This window comes from Ammospiza caudacuta, chromosome 3 (genome assembly GCF_027887145.1).
Source record: "Ammospiza caudacuta isolate bAmmCau1 chromosome 3, bAmmCau1.pri, whole genome shotgun sequence".
In the NCBI taxonomy this organism is placed as follows: domain Eukaryota; kingdom Metazoa; phylum Chordata; class Aves; order Passeriformes; family Passerellidae; genus Ammospiza; species Ammospiza caudacuta.
Window position 1 is genome coordinate 30402200 of NC_080595.1, and position 17287 is coordinate 30419486.

Below are 17287 nucleotides of genomic sequence, written 5' to 3' on the forward strand. Positions count from 1 at the left end.
TAATAATAAATTTATCCCTAATTAATTCAAAATACTCCGGTTTAAAATGGAAAGCACAGAAGAAAATGAGAGCATATCAGAGCCTTCTAAAGGAAAAGGACATTTCTAGTTAGAAGCATGTAAGTGGTCTGTCTTCTATGATAGATGGTTTGTTTTGGGTTTGGGATTATCATTTGGTTTTTTCAATTGCTTTTTGTTGGGTTTGTTTTGGTTTTTTAAGCTAGGTGACAGTAAATAAAACAAGAGACAATTCACTTGGTGATTAGTTGTGAATTAGTGCAGAGCTCTTGACAGTTGCATTGAGTGCATCACAATTCTGCCTTTGAACTTCAGTAACAGGGGTAGCCTAGCTGTCAAGCCATCAGCTTCTCTGTTTGCTTCAGCCCTCCTTTCTTTATCTAGTTATATAAGTCTAAACTTGGGGCTTAGGATAACCAAAGATGGTCCACAAAAGAAAAAAATGATGCCTTGCAAAACAAACTGATTTTTGGGGTACTAAATAGTAGTTGTTCGCTCTATTTCTTAAAACAGAGATCAAGAGCTGATTTCTACATTTCAAGAATTTGAAAGGCTCTAATACCTCTGATAACTGTAAAGAAAAAAGAAAGTATCTTTAGAATTAATTTTAAGCAACACAATTCAAAAACAAAGCAACATTTACTACAGTTAAAATTCTAAGAAAAAAACATTAACATTTCACGTTTTACCTGATGATGTTGAATATTCTTTATATTACAAGAAAACTCATGGTACAGTTGGAATTTATTGATATCTTTTTCATTTCCATTTTTGGATGACACTTTTGCCAATGTCGACTGGATGGAAATGTACCTTTGCTGGCATCTGCATAGAAGAAAATCAGATATTTATATCTATATTTATAAAAACATTTATATTTTATATAATATTATATAAATATTTATATTTTAGCATGAAACTCATAACAAGTCATTACTGCATAGATCAAATAAAAAATAAGCTTGGAGTCTGCTCAATTACAAGTGATGCTAACTGCAATTACCTGCAGAACTGGATGACATAACTTCATGCTGAGGTGACATAATGTGTACTGACTAATTCACCAAGAGAAGACAGTCAAGCGGGAAAAGCTGCTCACAGCCCTCCTCCTCAAAGGAATGCAAACTCAAAAGCCACCACCTGCACTTCAGTCATGGGTTAAACTTCACATAAATTTTGGGAAATTGCAAAAAAAATGGCAGTCCATGCTCCTTGTGATTATCATACATACAACGCACTTCAGATGAACAGGATTCATCTGTAGAGCACTGAGATTCAACTAAGGAATTTCCAGTGGTCAAAACAATGAAAGTGACAGTCAGGTAGTGACAGCACATCCCTTACAAAACAACCTCCCTCACTGAAATTATCACACTGCTGTTTCAAAGCAACTCTGCACATTGCTAAGGTGGTGCGTGTTCTCTAACTCTCTTGCACACAGCAGACAAAATGAAATAACAAGTGACTATTGCCTTGTCATACCAACTCCCCAGACATGACAACACTGAAATCAGGTAATTTAAGAAAACTTTAATTCAGCTAACACAATTAAAGATCAGTAAGTCCTGCTTTAAAAACAAGTCATATTTGTTTGCCTTATTGGCTACCAATGCCAAAATCAACCATCACTGCACACTAGTTACACCGACTGGTGTCAGGTCAGCTGTTGGAGCAAGAGCTTAAGCAGATTCACTTCTGAAGAGTTACAGCTTGAAGAAAGCACAAAGAGGGAAAACTCCCTCATGGCTCACTAACTGCAAGGAAGATCTGCTATTCACAGGGCAGAGCACAGGCTTTTTCATTCTTTGGGAGTTACAGCACCACACCATGCTCACAGCAGACCTCTACTGCACTGACAGCCAGAAGGGCTGATGAACACACACAGGAACAGCCCTAAATCCATCTCACAGGAACACTGTTTTCACATCATTAACAAAAAGTCCTGTATCTGCCACTAGGAGACTGCATTTTACCATGTAAGCAAGAAAGTTTAGAAAGTAAGAGTGAAACTTACAATTTCCTGATGAAATCCAGTGCATCTTTATCTTTAGCAAATATGTCTGCTAAAATATGCTGCACTCCAGCCTCTACTTCCTGGATATTTGCAAGCCCTTAGAAGAAAAATAATTATAGACTATGCAGTCATTATAATATACAGTTAATAATTACAGAAAAAACTAATAGAATTACACAATTGCACAAGTATTAAGAAAATATATGCAAGCTGAAAGGAAACTGATTAAAGGTATCTGACTGACTTGCAAAGATTAAGGAATTCTAATTAATTACATTTTTTTTCAACTAAAGCTTCCTTTCCAAAACATCTGAAATGGTACTTTTAATGAGCCTGAAGTGACCAATACATTATTCTAAGTCAAAATTATATTAAAATCAGAGAATTTTTTTTTTACTTGGATGCTAACAGGTCTTGACATTTGGGACATAAATAGTGCAATAGTAAAATTGGATATTTAAGTATCATTTTTGAAAAAATTAAATATAATTTTTGACTTTTTAATAAAATGGGCAACTGCAGCAGAAGTCTACATATTTTGCTACCAGTATGAAAACTGCCTAAATTATTTGCAGGTAATCCTGTCTTTTCTCTGTGGAATAGTTTTATATTTCCACTGCATTGTAGCAGGAGTTTGCACAACAATACTTTTGAGGTCAGGATACCATCAACCTCTCCTGTGAAACACTGAAGTTATAAAATGTCTTCAAAGACATGCAGTTATCAATGTCTTCATCTCTCTGGAGAGATAACAGAATCATTAGTTAATTTCCAACACACAGAACCCATTCTTTCCTTCAAATGGCCAAAAGAAGAAGGACATAATTCTCCTTAGCAAAGGGATTAAATTAGACCAGAAGCAGAGATAATTAAATAAAACAGACATCTTGTATTTTAATTTGATATATCTAGCTCTGCTTCTAGCAAAAGTCAGTAATGAATGCCTCAGACCAAACAGCAGGAATCCTAGAGCAGGCAGCTGCAGCATTAACTGTCTCTGTAACACACGCTGCTGTTCACTCTGCTGCCTAATGGACAGCTTTATTTACACGATTTTAACAGCTTGCACAGCTTTACCTATTCATTGAGCCCAGAACCCTGCTTCTGATTAGGATATAAAGTTACACACTATAAAGAAATTTATCTTGCCCCTTTTTAAGACGAGGAAGCTTAACTTACCTGCCAGAAAGGAAAAAAAAAAAAATGAGAATAAGAATACATTAGTAAATGCCTAAACCTATCAGAAGTTGTAAATTTTGGATCCTTACATCTATGAGTTACTATTCCTTACAGTAAATTTTGGATCCTTACATCTATGAGTTACTATTCCTTACAGTAGAACTGATGTCAGAATAAAAGCTAAGGGAATCTGAAGACATGCATAATACTGAACACAGACTGAGGCACTCTGGTAGATTATCTGAATGAGACAGAACAGGCCCAAACAAGTCAGAATTTGAGAAATAATCAGAAAGTTCGCATTCAACAAGCACCACTCACAGAGGCACTTTACTGTGTCCACCAGCACATGCTTGTGTAATTAGAGAAACTTTTGACCCTGCATACAACTGAAAAGAAGAACAAAGTTTTCTGGTTAGCCTGCTTCTTGAACTTTCCAATGTCAGGCCTTGAAACATGAACTGATGTTTTTATTTCAGTTTATTTTTAGGATAAGTTGAAAAACACTGAGAATTTAAAAGAACCATAAAATATTAAGATTTTATGAAAACTTTTCTGCACTGCAAATGGCTCATTCCTTAAAAAGAAACCAAAAAACCCAAAACCACTCTGATCTCAAGTTGTATATAAGCTGTCAAACTGGCTCCCAAAGTGATAAAAGTGACCCAGTTCATAGATGTATCTAACTTCTAATGTCTTTCAAAGGCAGACCATTATATAAACCTAAGCAGCATTATTTTTAGCACAGAATTGAAAATAGGTGTACTGGTTTCCAAAAACTAATGTTTTTGGTGCAACAAACAGCATCTCCTTTTGAAAATACTCTAAATAATTTATCTGAATTTTCACAGAGATTTTTTTTTGGCTCTTTAGACTGCACCACAATAGTCAGATATATGTCTGCAATACACTGCTGTATGAAGTTGTGATGTATGCTGAAATGCAGTAATTTAATAACCAGAATATTTGGTAACTGATTTTCATTGCAAAATTAGCAGAATAAACTGAAGTGGGAAAAGTCAGAGCCAGCCTTACTAAGGAGGTTCAGTATCTTTTTGCTGAAATTCAAAAAGTACATGTTGGAGCAGGGAAGAATAGAAGTACATCTCTATTTTAACATAACACAGAGGGCTGCAACAATCTTCACATTTTATTGTCAGAGATTGCCCCCTACAGATCCACCCATAACTGCATTCACAAAGACACACAATTCTGCAATCTATACATGACAATCATGCTGTTAAAAGTTCTTGCTCAAATTACAGAAATTACATCTTCTCCAGTCCCTACTGTCATTCAGACACAAACTCCCCTGCTCACTCCCAATCCCCTAGGCCAATTTTCATTAAGATATGCTTTGCTGGGTGACATTTCCTTCTGCACAGACTATGAGCATAAACCTCCTGTACAATCAGCATTGAATCTTCAGGAATACAAGTAGAACAATGGAAAGGTATAAAGTGTGTGCTGTGGTTCCCTCTCTCTTACCAGTAAATAGAGATGTCAACTATAAGGTCTCCAAAATTATGTCATTTCTTTACCACAGTTATTACTATTTGCAATTCAAAGAGAGAAGAAAGGTTGAAGAAGAGACATTAAAGGTGTGAACATGTTATCACATGTTGCTAAAATCACTGAATTTCAAGTAGTTGCCTAACTTCCAGCAACATCAGAACCATTAAAGTAATTTCCCTCTCGAAATATTTTCAGACATTTAGAACATTACTGGTCAAAGAAGCACAGCACTTACCTTTGGTGTTGGGTCTAATGTAAGAAAAAAGATTGAGTTCCACAGGATTCTGTAGGAGGGAGAGAGCAGCAGGTTCTAATCCCAACTGCTTGGCCCTCTGGGCTTTGGTACCTTTACTCCCAGTTTTATAAGGTGCAGACTTATAACAAAAAGAACAAACAAAAGAAAACCAGTTATTAAAAAGCAGCAAAGTATTTCAATCATGCTATGCACTTGATATTATGCATTATTCAGTAATGCAAGATTACATTTAAACTAAGGTTGATCTAAAAAAGACCAGAGTACTGACCACATGGTCTAATTCTTCCAAAGTTCTACAATTTAGCAATCCTTTTAAAAGGCAACTGGATAACTTTCCTTCTTTCTTCAACTTCTGTATCATTGTGTGTGTCTTCTTTGCAACGGTACTAAAATGCAAGAGATTAGTGTTAACAGTTACATTTCAGAGTGACCTCGTCCATTACCATTTTCAGGGGTTTCAGAGAGTTTCAGCAGTGTATCTCATGTTAAACTTCAACAAACCAAGTTGATAATTTAAAAGTTTCTAACCATTTTTCTCTCTTCAGGTTGTTTAAAACTGTGTCAAAATATCCTGTGGTAGTTCTAAGAAAAATCATCAAGTAACACTAAGAGTAATTACTGTTCCACACATTTCTGTAATACTACTGGCCTGGAAGCCAAATAAAAAGGCCCTAGAATAGATCCACACTGATGATACAAGATACAGATACAATTTACAGATACAATTCACATCAAAACAGTTCTGCAGTATCAAGTACAGGCTACCGGATTTAAACTCCTAGGTCTCCAGCAAGGTACATGGGAGCACCTGCAAGCAGCAGAGGTATTCTGTTATTATTTAACTATCTGTTAAGACAAGAACTGTCCCAGGCCACCTTCCCTCCTTGGAAAGGATCTCTTGGTAGGGGTTAGCAGGGAATACAAGGAGGACAACACCAAGTTGACAGAACAGCTGACCAGTCTGTTCCCCTGCCATCTCAAGAACACAGGGTCACTCAAAAGTAAGATGCAATGAAAACAGTCCCATCCATGGTCACAAGCTTTGCTGATCATTTCTTTCCTGGGATAGTTTAACCTCATCTGCTGGTACACTCCAATCTAAGAAGGGCTCTTCACTAGAAGCTTCCCTGATCCAAGCAGGGTGCCAAGGGTTCCTAATGATTCTTTTTCTAAAAGTGGAGCTTCCATTTCATCATGCTACATATTTCTAGCAACTATTAACCACTCTAAGTACAAGTTTTTCTGTGCAGTTTTAATATACTGCAAAGAAATTAAGATATTCATTTTTCTTTGGCAATTAACAATTCTAGATTTCTTGCTACTTAGAGAAAAAAGCAAAAACAAAGACCCAATCTGCCAAAGACCTAACAAAACCCTAGATAGGTATCGAGCAATTTTAAACTATTTTCTTGACTAGTTCCTTTACTTTATTAATTGAAGTGTGTGCAAGGAGGTAGAACAAGGGACACAGGAGCAGCAGGCAGTTGGTACTCAGCTCCCACCCAGCTCCCTTGCCGTGCTGCAGCCTCACTTACCGCAGCTCCTCCAAGGCGTGCTGCACCTCCCGCAGGGCGTCGGCCTCCAGGTTATTGACGAGCTCCTTGCGGTACCGAGCGATGAAAGGAATCGTGTTTTCCTCTTGAAAGAGCCAAATCAAGTTGGCACACACCCATGGTTCAACGTTTGTTGTTTCTGACAAGGCCTGGCAGAGGAGAGGAAAAAAACCCAAACACAACAACCAAACACACTTAAGAGAGATGGTAGATTGCTTTAAACAGCCCCTCATTCAGCATTCAAAACCACTCCCAGAACATTGCACTGGCCAGCAGACACTACTGTCCTCCCCAAGACAGGATGTCAGGCATCCAGCCACCACACCCAGCATTTCACCAAAATACAGCAACCAATGTTTCCCGAAACTTGTAACCACAGTAAAAAATGCAGGAAGCAGCACCTCTTGGGAAGAAGAAAAAAAAAAAAACAAACCAAGGGAAAAAAAAATCAAACCAAAATTATAAAACAAAGCAGAAACAGCAGCTTATGCTGTTATGTGTCTGTACTCAGCAACTCAGAAAACCTGGAATTCCTGGAATTTTTTTTAAAGCCAACACTGACATACCTCATGGTTCAGCTAAACAAACAAAACCCACAAAGCCAGAGCTGATCCAAATCCCACTCAACCAGTAACAGGAAACTAGTAATACTACTGCCAGTGTCAAGACAAACCAAGCCTTGCAAAGTTAAACCTGATTTTGTACAAATTGAGTTTTCAAAGTTATAGGGTATCAATATGGAATCACTGACACCCTATGCAAGCAGCTTATCTCAGTAACATGGTAACCATGAAGATCTGTTTGCACTTCACTACAGCAGATACCCTACCTAGAGGGCTGATACAAAAGCCTTTCAAAAGTTTCCTTCTGAAGCCTAAAAAAGTAACACCTGCACAATCATATTCACTCCTTTTAGAGTACACAGAAGGATTAAATTCCTCATATGTATTTCCAGGAATATGTGAGAAAACCCACAAAATTTTACAGCTTTGTTAAGCAGACTGTACTAAGGATGATGAATACAATACGTCCTATCTATTTCCATTCTATTCATATTAAAATCTTCCATGATCACACCCAGGCTTCCAGCACAAAAGCTATGCTAAAACTGCCTCCACCCGAATGGCTTCAAAGTTAAAACCCTACAAAAACAAAGACGGTATCTCCCTTGTTGTCACTGCTGTGTGAGGAATGCAAATCTCCTTCCCTGACAGAACCATAAATTGATAAACACTCTCAAATGGGTCTCTGCAACTAAATGATCCACACTGACTAAATACTAAGTTGTAAAACTGCTCACAAACATCCCAAATCTGTCAGCATCCCTTCCTATGGGAGCTTCAGTTGTGTACATCCACCAAAAACCCCATGTGCTCATACAGGAGAACCACACAAATTGTTACAGGTAAGCTTTGTTCTAAGGACACCCAAAATCACAGATCTCAGAATGAGGCAAAAGTTTGACAGTTACCAACCAACACCTATATTTATACACATTTTATGATAACCTAAGCAGAGGTTAAACAACAATTTCAGAGGACTGAAATTGTATGTTAAGACTGTAAGCGCTAATTATGCAGGAAATAATTTCATTGGTACCTCAGAAAAGGAAAAAATCTCATACCTGTACAATATCCTAGTTCATTTCAAGGAAAAAATCTCATACCTGTACAATATCCCAGTTCATTTCAAATTCTTCTTTTATTTTCTTGCCTCCCAGATTTTTAACTGGCTTTCCCTCAGGAAATGCATTCAACTTAATCTTTTTAGAGGGTGGTTCATCAAATGCAGACTCTTCCTTGCACTTCTCTTGTTTCACTACAGGAACACTTGTTGAGGGTTTTTCATCATTCACTGAACTGTTGTGGTCTCTCCCTTGGAATGCACTTATTTCCATTTTCTTAGGCACTTCTGGTGCTCGATTTAAACTTTTTGGTTTAGTGCCTGCATTTTCTTCCTTAGGTTTTAGAAGTTGCATTTTATTATCTTCTACAGGTGCAATAGGGAAGGATACATCCTGCCAGAAAGACATTAGAGCCATATTAAGCACTGACTGCTACAAAGTGCTTCAACATTTCACTTCAACTCTAAAAAGACTTGCTACCAGATAGCATTTTCCCAAGTAATGTCTCTGGCAGCAAAACACCAAGCCAGAAATCAAGCAACCCGAAATATATCTTGCATGGAGGAAACAAGACAAACACAGCAGACCTCTGATTAAGTTCAAATAAAATTATCCTCCAAAGAATTTAAGAGGACCTTCCTTCAGAAGACACTGACCTACAATCTTTGCCTCCATTCATGTCAACAAAACAGGAAACAGCAGGGTAGGGAAGCACTTCTCAGGTGTTAGGTTCCCAGCATGGGAACTGGAACTGAGATCTGGTCTTCCAAGATACAGCTTAACCTTGGACAAGCCACACCTTCACTGACTTTCTGCAGAGATCATCCTCAGAAGTCAGAAGGACTGGCTTCTGTCATGATGTGATACAGAAGTATCTAATTTTCAATATAACTCTCTTCTATATTAGTAACAATAAAACTGCAATCCTTACTGGGTTGAACAGCCATGCAAGGAAATGTAAGAAGAGGCTGCTTGTTTTTGTGATACCCAAAGAGTGAAAAGGTACAAGACGAAAGTGCAATACCAAAACCAGAGAGAACAGAGGCATTTTTTTATTTACATTGTCAAAAGTGATCCAGGGAAAACCACATCCTATTATCATTGGCCAAAATTTTCAAGGAGGACCTTTTGATCATGGACACTTCAATGCAAAATAAAACCATAATGAACATTCACAGGAACAGTGGAATTTTATCAGCTGATGAGACTCAGGCAACAAATTCAACCAGAGTCAGAACATCTGCTCATGCTACTTCCCAAGAGCAGCAATTAAATGTCTCTTGCTTATAGATACTCACCATTTCCTCTTTTATTGCTTCCTTCTTGACCATTTTGCTGGCCACAGTTGATCGTGGAGCAGCAGCTTTTTTAGTTTTTGCCTCAGTTTTCGTTGGCAAACGAGGTCTCCTGGCAATTTTGCTTTCTGGCTCCCATTCCTCCTCTTCCTCCTCCTCTGATTCAGAGCTCCTGAAAAACAAATGAATCAACAATATTGCTCATGAGAAGAATAAAAAAAATACATAAGTGAGCTAGTCTTGAGTGGATTTTGGCATGAAAGAAAGTGACCAGGAAAAATTAACAGAAAGGTAGAGAGACTCCACACTGCTGCAGAGCTAATGGCTTAAACAATCTACCAACTTTTATGATGTATACACACATGGTACACATGACTCTTTGGACAAATGGCAATTCACTTTCATCCTACCTTCATTATGAGCATGAAGAAGCCTAAGTAATCTGCATTTTATAACTGAAGCTTTGTGCATGAAAACTTTTTAATCAACTTCTTAGAAACTGATTATTGCTCTCATGCAATTGCTCATGCCTAGCATAACCCTTTAAAAAATGCTAAGGAAAGAAATTATCTTACGAATTAAGAAACGAAGGTAGTTCTTCTGATGTAGGGGCTTTGGCTACACATTTCACCCTCCTTGGTAGAGATGACATCTGAAACAGAGGAAAGAAGAGAGAAAGATAACTTGGTTGAAGCTGTATTCTCTTCAGCTCACTGTCAAATGTGCCCCAATAATGTCTTCAGCAATCAAAAAAGTTTCCTCCAGAGCAAGTTTGGTTTTCTCAGTAACCAAGAATTTAGGCCACAGCAGCACACATTCAACAATCTTTTCAACTAACCAAACAAACCAGCAGCACAACCTCTCCAACTACTTTTCTCTTCACATGGAGGTAATTATTTGGCTTGCAGGTAAAGCTGTTCTAGCAAAAAGGGTACTGGTTCTCTCATTTTGTTGGGTGCCACATATTGTATGCCAGTCTTTCCTCTATCCATTTAAAAAGCATAGCAACTCAAATTAAAACCTAGTAAAGTGAGCTCATGTGTGGTTTTGATGGGACAGAACAAGGCAATTGTCCATTTCCAGCTAGATTTTTACATTTAAAGACTATCTGTTACTTGTGTGCACAATGAGAGCTATTATTTTGAATGAACTGCCCCTTGGATTATAGAAAGTGCATAAAACAACCACCAAAAGTAAAAAGGAGAGGCACACCCTTTCCCCTGACCCAAGATTCATACCCACAATAGCTGTATTTCAGTTAAACAGTTACAGAATTGATTGGGCCCATGAATTTCAATAATCATATTTAGCAGTCTTAGTTAAAAAATGTTAGGTAGCCTCAAAATTTTATCTGCCAGAAAACAAAAACTTAGAAAGCAAAAAAATAATTTATTTCAAATACTACAAAATTCAGAAGCATATTTTACCTATATCTGATACAATTTCATAGTAATTCATATTTTTATACCTTGACCTTTGATCCAGCCTTACCACTGCAATGGGAACCTTAAAGTCCCATGTTTGCACAATATATACCAGATAAGCATTTTCCAAAGTGCCATTTAACTCAAGGGCAAAATGCCCTTCAATCCAACTTCATTCTGGCCTCTGTTCAAGCACTAGAACACACTTGCTATTAATGGCTTTCAGAAGTTTTCCTTGTAAGGCAGCACAAAAATTTAGACAATAATTTTCAGCACTGCAGTCAAAGAAGCAGTATTGAGATTCACATCAAAAAGTACCACTGGCTCACTTGCAAAGCACCCTCTTGAGCTACAAGCTCTGTCAGTAACAGGTCAGCATTTCTGTGCTGTTACATAATGTGACTGGCTGGAAGACACACCTACCACAGGAAAACATAAATCTCCAAAGAACATGACAAATATTACTCACCTTATCAGCTTCCCAGGTGTCTTTTCACTGTCAGTTCTGAGACACCCCCAAATTCATCCAGCCACTCTGCTTCTCTGCGTTCCTTTGCTCTTAGTACCTGCACAGTCATAGCCACAGTTCTGAATTATTACTTATTTACTCATATTATTTCAGAGGCATGAAAAGAATGTTTCCATTTTTATATCATACTTCAATGTGTGAATGGGAGATGCAAAAAATATTAAACACCAATTTTTTAAGGTTAGGTAACATCCAAGCCAGATGGATCCCTGATCCACTCTTTTGTATGTGCTGGGATACTTGATGCTTCTTTTCAGCTCACACAACTAGCCAGGTATTCTAGGAAAATGATCAGTTTTAAAACACTTAACCAGCTTAAATCACTAGCCATTAAACCACACAGAACCACAGAAATTCTAGGTTGGAAGAGACCTTTAAGATCATCGAGTCCAACCCATGTTCTAACACCTCAACTAGATCATGGCACCAAGTGCCACATCCAGTCTTTTTTTAAACTCTTCAAGGGATGGTGACTCTACCACCTCCCTTGGTAGATGATTCCAGTATTTGACCACTCTTTCTGTAAAATACTTCCTCCTTAATTCTAGATCATTGCAAGTAAGAAGGAAAAGACCAATATACATGGTCTCTCACCTGAAGTCAGCACTGCCCCTACTGAGCAACACCACCCTAAACATCTCTGCCAGTTTGGAACACTCAGCATGGAGCATCAAAGTTCTGGTGCCTACCCAGGAGCCCAGGTAGAAGGAAAACCTCATCTGGAAGGTGCTTTTTTCTATGAGTATTTTCCCTCTCACCTCAAGTGACTGAGGGTCTCAAAATATCTCAACATTTGTGTAGTTACAGAAAGTAAGATTATCGCAAGAGTAAGGCTCATTTTTTAAAGTTAATTGCACTTCCTGATATCCAGTGACCTATCTATCTAACTCTCCTTATCTGCAGAAGAACAGGAGAGGAGCTCCTTAGTAACTCTCTATGAACAGACAAGCTGTGGTCAGAAGTCAAAATGGAGTTCCAGAGCTGAAAATAAAAGCCAACACCAAAAAAGCATATCTAAGATAAATATCAAGCATGGGGTATCACAAAGGAAAAAACACCCAAAATAATCATATTTCCACTGCAAGGTGGGGCTAAATTATAACAACCTCCCCTTTTCACAATGAATACAACAAACTAACTGTGCTTCCTATTTGTAGAAAAGAATCTTATAGCTTCTACATATAGACTTTTTGTTTACAAAAAAAAAAAAATAATTGGAACCCACAAAAGTACTTCTTGTTTAATTTCAAATTGCCAGACAGCTGTCTGCTAAATTTTCCTCCTGATACGCCTGTGCTGGGGTGTGTAAACACCTACATTTAATGACTAAGAAAAACAGCCCTTCTGTGATTCACTGCAGAGGGGGAGGCAGGGAAGAGGATGAAAAAGAAACAAGTCTAAATGCCACTGATGAGAGATAAAAAAATACAGAAAGCAAGCCTAGAGACAGTCCCTGAAGTAAAGCAGGAAGACTCAAGAAACAGGCAAAGGCAAACACTGTTAATTCCTCATGGGGCATCTACAACAAACACTGACTGCTGCACTGACAGTAAGCAACTGCCAGCTCCATGCTCCACTTCTGTGGGGATACAGTCCCCCAAATCCCCTATCTCAAGTGTTGAGGGAACTGGGAACAGCTTCAAGCATCCTCCCACAGCATGCTGGGATCAAGCCAGTGTGAAGTTGGCCACTAATCTCCTATTATATTTTCCAGATTGACTGGTCTCTGTGAGAAAACTGCCTTTAACACTTTCTGTCAGCTCCAGTTAACCATATTCCAGAATTCCATATTCCTGTGAGAGTTGGTTTCTACCCCAAGGAAAGAAATTATAGTCCCTTCCAAATCCAGAAGAATCCCACAGCTGTGTAAGAGCCAATTACCAAACTGAAAAATGAAGAGTAACCTATTTATACCAGTCAGGTCATTTTCCCTTCCTGTGCCTGTATTCAGTTTTGCTGTACCTTGGCACAGATGTTCACAGTACTTGGTGTTTCCTTATCAGCTGAAGGAAGTAAACACACAGTGCCCAGAATTGTGCACAAGTTATCCAGCCATTCTGGTTAGGATTTCCCCAGCTTGCCAATTGTCATATTCAACTTCAACATGCTCTGCTCTAGCAGCTCTTCTCACACCTGAGGCTAGTAAACTTCTGGCCAGTAACCATCAGCTAACACACCTTTTCTTATTTTATGTACACTGTCAGTGACCTTTTAATTTCTGACAATGCTGCTCTTTAAGAAAAACAGTTCTTATCTCACCAACATTTTTTTACTTCCACGAGCAAGCAACATGAGCTAGGCCCTGGAAACTTTGGCCTTGTACACATACTTAAGTCCCTGACTGCTGCTTCATTTCAAATCTATGAACAGATTTGTAGATGATCTGCTTCTCTAGGATAGGCTGAAACCTTAATGCTGAACCTTCACACTAGACCCTTGATCCTCTGTTCAAGGGAATCAAAACTCGCCTGCTTGTCCATGTCCCAAATGGCAGCATGAAGCGCCATTGCTTGAAACAAACCCCTCCATCACTAAAGCTTGGCTTCTCCACAAAACTCAGCAGTTATAGCATGTTCTTTGAAAGTACTTTCCAGGTAAAAATTAAAGAAATTCACAGAGCTATTATGCTGTCCAGTGAAGAAGAGCTGAAACTATTTAAATCATTGCTACTGTAGATAAATATATCTGCTAGGTTCACTCTCCAAATAATTTGGCATCAGTTTTGTTGCCAGCTATTTTGCTCCCACCACTTCTATCCTTTGCACCCAATGCAGAGCTCCACATTACAATTTGGATGGCTGCAACACTTCTCCCTGCTTGTCAGCTACTCGTTAAAATAAAGCTACTGTAGTTTGGGGTCAGGCTACACAAAGAATAAAGACTGGCCAAGTACCTCTCATCCTTTACTGTACAGAATCTTAATATGTGTATGCACAAAACACACAGCAAGGAAATAAGCATTTCTCTGGTCTCTCTCCCCAAATAGGTCTAGGCTGCACACAGAATATAAGGAGACTGAGATTTTAAAGACCTTATTATGTTAAGGAGCAATCCAAACCTCATTTAGAGACTGTTCATCTCTTCAATCTCCCTATTCATGCAAAGGCACAATCCATTAAAAATAATTTTCTTCTTATGTGAATCCAGGTGGCATAAGCAACCATTTGCAGAAAGAGAAGTTTAATAACAATTTAAAAGTGATTAGTTAAAAAAATTTTCCCTCCCCACCACCATTTGCCTAACTCCCCCAAAAAATCCCTGCACTACCACACACCTCTTTTAAAACTCTATCAGTAGAGCAACAATTTTTCAGATTCAAAAATAGATTTTCCTACCTGAAGGCACAGGATTAAAAAAAAAAAAAAAAAACACAACAACAAAAACCCAACAAACAAACAAACAACCCAAAACACCACCACGATCATAAATACACTTGGAAATTAATTTCATTTCAGTAACGGCAACAAGCCCTGTCCAGCTGAAAAGCATGCAGAAACTTCTGAATCCCTTTGCCAGCTAATCCAAAGCAACATGTTCCTTACAGGGATCCCTCTATGCAGGGAGCTCCTCAAACTTTGCTCTACAGCCTTTGCTTTTCTTTCACAAATAAACCAGCAACAATAATAGAATTTTGCAGTTTAGCTTCTTCTTAATTCTAACAATACTAGCCAGATCAGCATTTATAACATGAAGCACCTGAAGCAGGACAAAAGGAGCACTATACAAGTCCCATATGACAAGGGAATTCTGGGCCATTCTAAGTAGAAGCAGAATGGCTACTTCAATAATTATAAGGAGAGCCTCAACAGGTTGGTTTTGCTTGTCATTTTAAGATACCTTCACTGCAATAACATTTGAAGGAAAAGAAATATCAAAATGTGAGCATACAGTCAGCAACAATGGGAAAAGATGCTATGCAGACCAATGGAAGGGACTTGTATGGAAATCTTTCTGTCTCTCCAGATTTTCATCCTGCAGAGATAAGTCAACTGAGTTGTACTTCCAAGTATAAATCCAACTTACTGTAACCCTCCTGAGGTTAAAACCTTGGAGAACTCCCAGACACTGTTGCTCAGAGAAGCTAGTGCAGATTTCCAAGGACTTTTCCTGTACAAAGCCGGTCAGGCCTGCCTGAGGAAGGAGTTGCAGACACAATTTAGGATCCTGCAGCACTAACTGGAAAATTACAACCACAAAGAAACAGAGAGACATACAGGGTACACACATACACCAAAACAGTCCTCAAAGCTAATCAGAGAGGAAATGGTGTAAGAACCAGTAGGAACACCACCTACTGTTTTTACTTACAGAAGTATCATCAAAAAGGTAAAGCACAAAAATTGTGCCCCTAGAAGGCGCATCCTATCCCACGCCTTTCCTATAATTGATAGTACCACCGAGGAAAAGGAACAACCCATGTAATGCGGCACCCTGCATGTGAATCAGAAGAGGTCTGCCCAAGAAAGGGAGGGCACAAACCCTGCTCATGCATTTTCCTCAATCCACTGCTCTCAAACCACCTATGAAGGCATTATTCAAAATCAGGGATACTGCTTCTGATGCAGCAATAGGTGGCTACATCATGTGCAGTCATTCCTTTTCTCCAGTCCACCAAACCAGCCCCACAGAAACACATCCATCCTGCTTCATTTAACTGGATGTCTTCACTCCCAAAAGGATATAGAGAACACACATCTCTTCTGCATGACTACAACCCAGCAGAGTTTATCACACCAGAACACTCATTTTGGAGGCTTGGAGGTAGAAGGAAGTTGAGAGCAAAGCATTGTTTGTTGTTCGGTGACTCATTACCACGCCAAATCACTGCTTCTCGGCCCAGAAATGCCACCGAGAAAATACACTTTACATACTCCGAAGCCCTATTCTCTCCCTGGCGACACCGATGTCCGCAGGTATGCGGACAGCGTTCAAGAGCCAGGGCTAACAGAGCCACGTGCCACCCTCGCCGCCCGGGAAGGGCATCAGCTCCGTGGGAGAACCACGGGAATGTGCCACCTTTCAGTCCTCTTCCTGTCCCTTCCAGGTGGTCCGTCCCAGCCTAGTCAGGGCTGCCCGCCCGCATCGCGGTCCCGCTCACCCCCTCGCAGGGGTCGGGCAGTTTCGCTCTCCGGGCAGAGGGGCTGGGAATGGAGGGAGAAGAACAGGCTCGTTTCGTCCTGAACAACCGAGACAGGAGCGAACCCCTCGTTTGCCGGGCGCTGCGGCGTGGCACGGAGGGCGCCAGGCCCAGCACGGTGCCGCTGCCCGCCCTGCTTCACCCCCAGCCCGCTCCCAGCGAGGGGCGAGCGGCTCCCCCCGTCGTTACCCCCTGCTGCCGCCGGCTGCCGCGTTTGAAAGGGCCGCCGGCGCGGCAATGGCGGGCTCGCCGCCCGACGCGCCGCGGGGCGGAGCAGGAAGCGGCGGCCGCGCCGCGCCGCAGGAAGCGCGGACGGGCCGGACTGGGGCCGGGGCCGCCACCGCCCCTCCCACCCTCCCTCGTACCGCCCCCCGTACCGCCCCCCGTACCGCCCCTCGTACCGCCCCCACCGCCCCTGCCACCGCCCCCGCTGACCGGCTCGCTGCCCATCACGCCACCCCTCGTACCGCCCCTCGTACCGATCCTCACGCCGCCCCCGCTGCCCCTCGCGCCGTCCCCCCTGCCTATCACGCCGTCCCCGCTGCCCCTCACGCCGCCCCCGCTGCCCCTCACGCCGCCCCCGCCGCCCCGGGAGCAGCCCCGAGAGCTGTGAGGTGTGAGGGGTCGAGGGCCAGCCACCCCGAGGTGCCCCATGGCGAGAGCATCAGCCGCCTTTCACTTAAACCAAGGGCTAAGGGCGGAATGCAGGAATGAGCCGGTTGGGTTCTGGGCGAATGGGAGAT

General features: G+C 40.6%; 1 protein-coding gene across 2 annotated transcripts in view; it reads right to left on the reverse strand.

Moving 5' to 3' along the window:
• The window catches only part of SRBD1 (S1 RNA binding domain 1), a 124282-nt gene extending 107656 nt beyond the window's left edge, over positions 1-16626 (reverse strand). Inside the window, exons 1-11 of one of the 2 annotated variants that reach the window (XM_058802059.1) lie at positions 16506-16626; positions 15431-15538; positions 11348-11444; positions 10030-10106; positions 9458-9626; positions 8202-8552; positions 6518-6684; positions 5251-5368; positions 4962-5100; positions 2033-2129; positions 708-843 (exon numbers count right to left, since the gene is read on the reverse strand). In XM_058802059.1, coding sequence (XP_058658042.1) covers positions 708-843; positions 2033-2129; positions 4962-5100; positions 5251-5368; positions 6518-6684; positions 8202-8552; positions 9458-9626; positions 10030-10106 — 1254 coding nt within the window. In that variant the 5' untranslated portion in view covers positions 11348-11444; positions 15431-15538; positions 16506-16626. Of the gene's footprint in view, positions 1-707; positions 844-2032; positions 2130-4961; positions 5101-5250; positions 5369-6517; positions 6685-8201; positions 8553-9457; positions 9627-10029; positions 10107-11347; positions 11445-15430; positions 15539-16423 lie in introns of both variants that reach the window. The other variant, XM_058802060.1, reaches the window with a different exon arrangement.
• Positions 16627-17287: the final 661 nt, after the last annotated feature.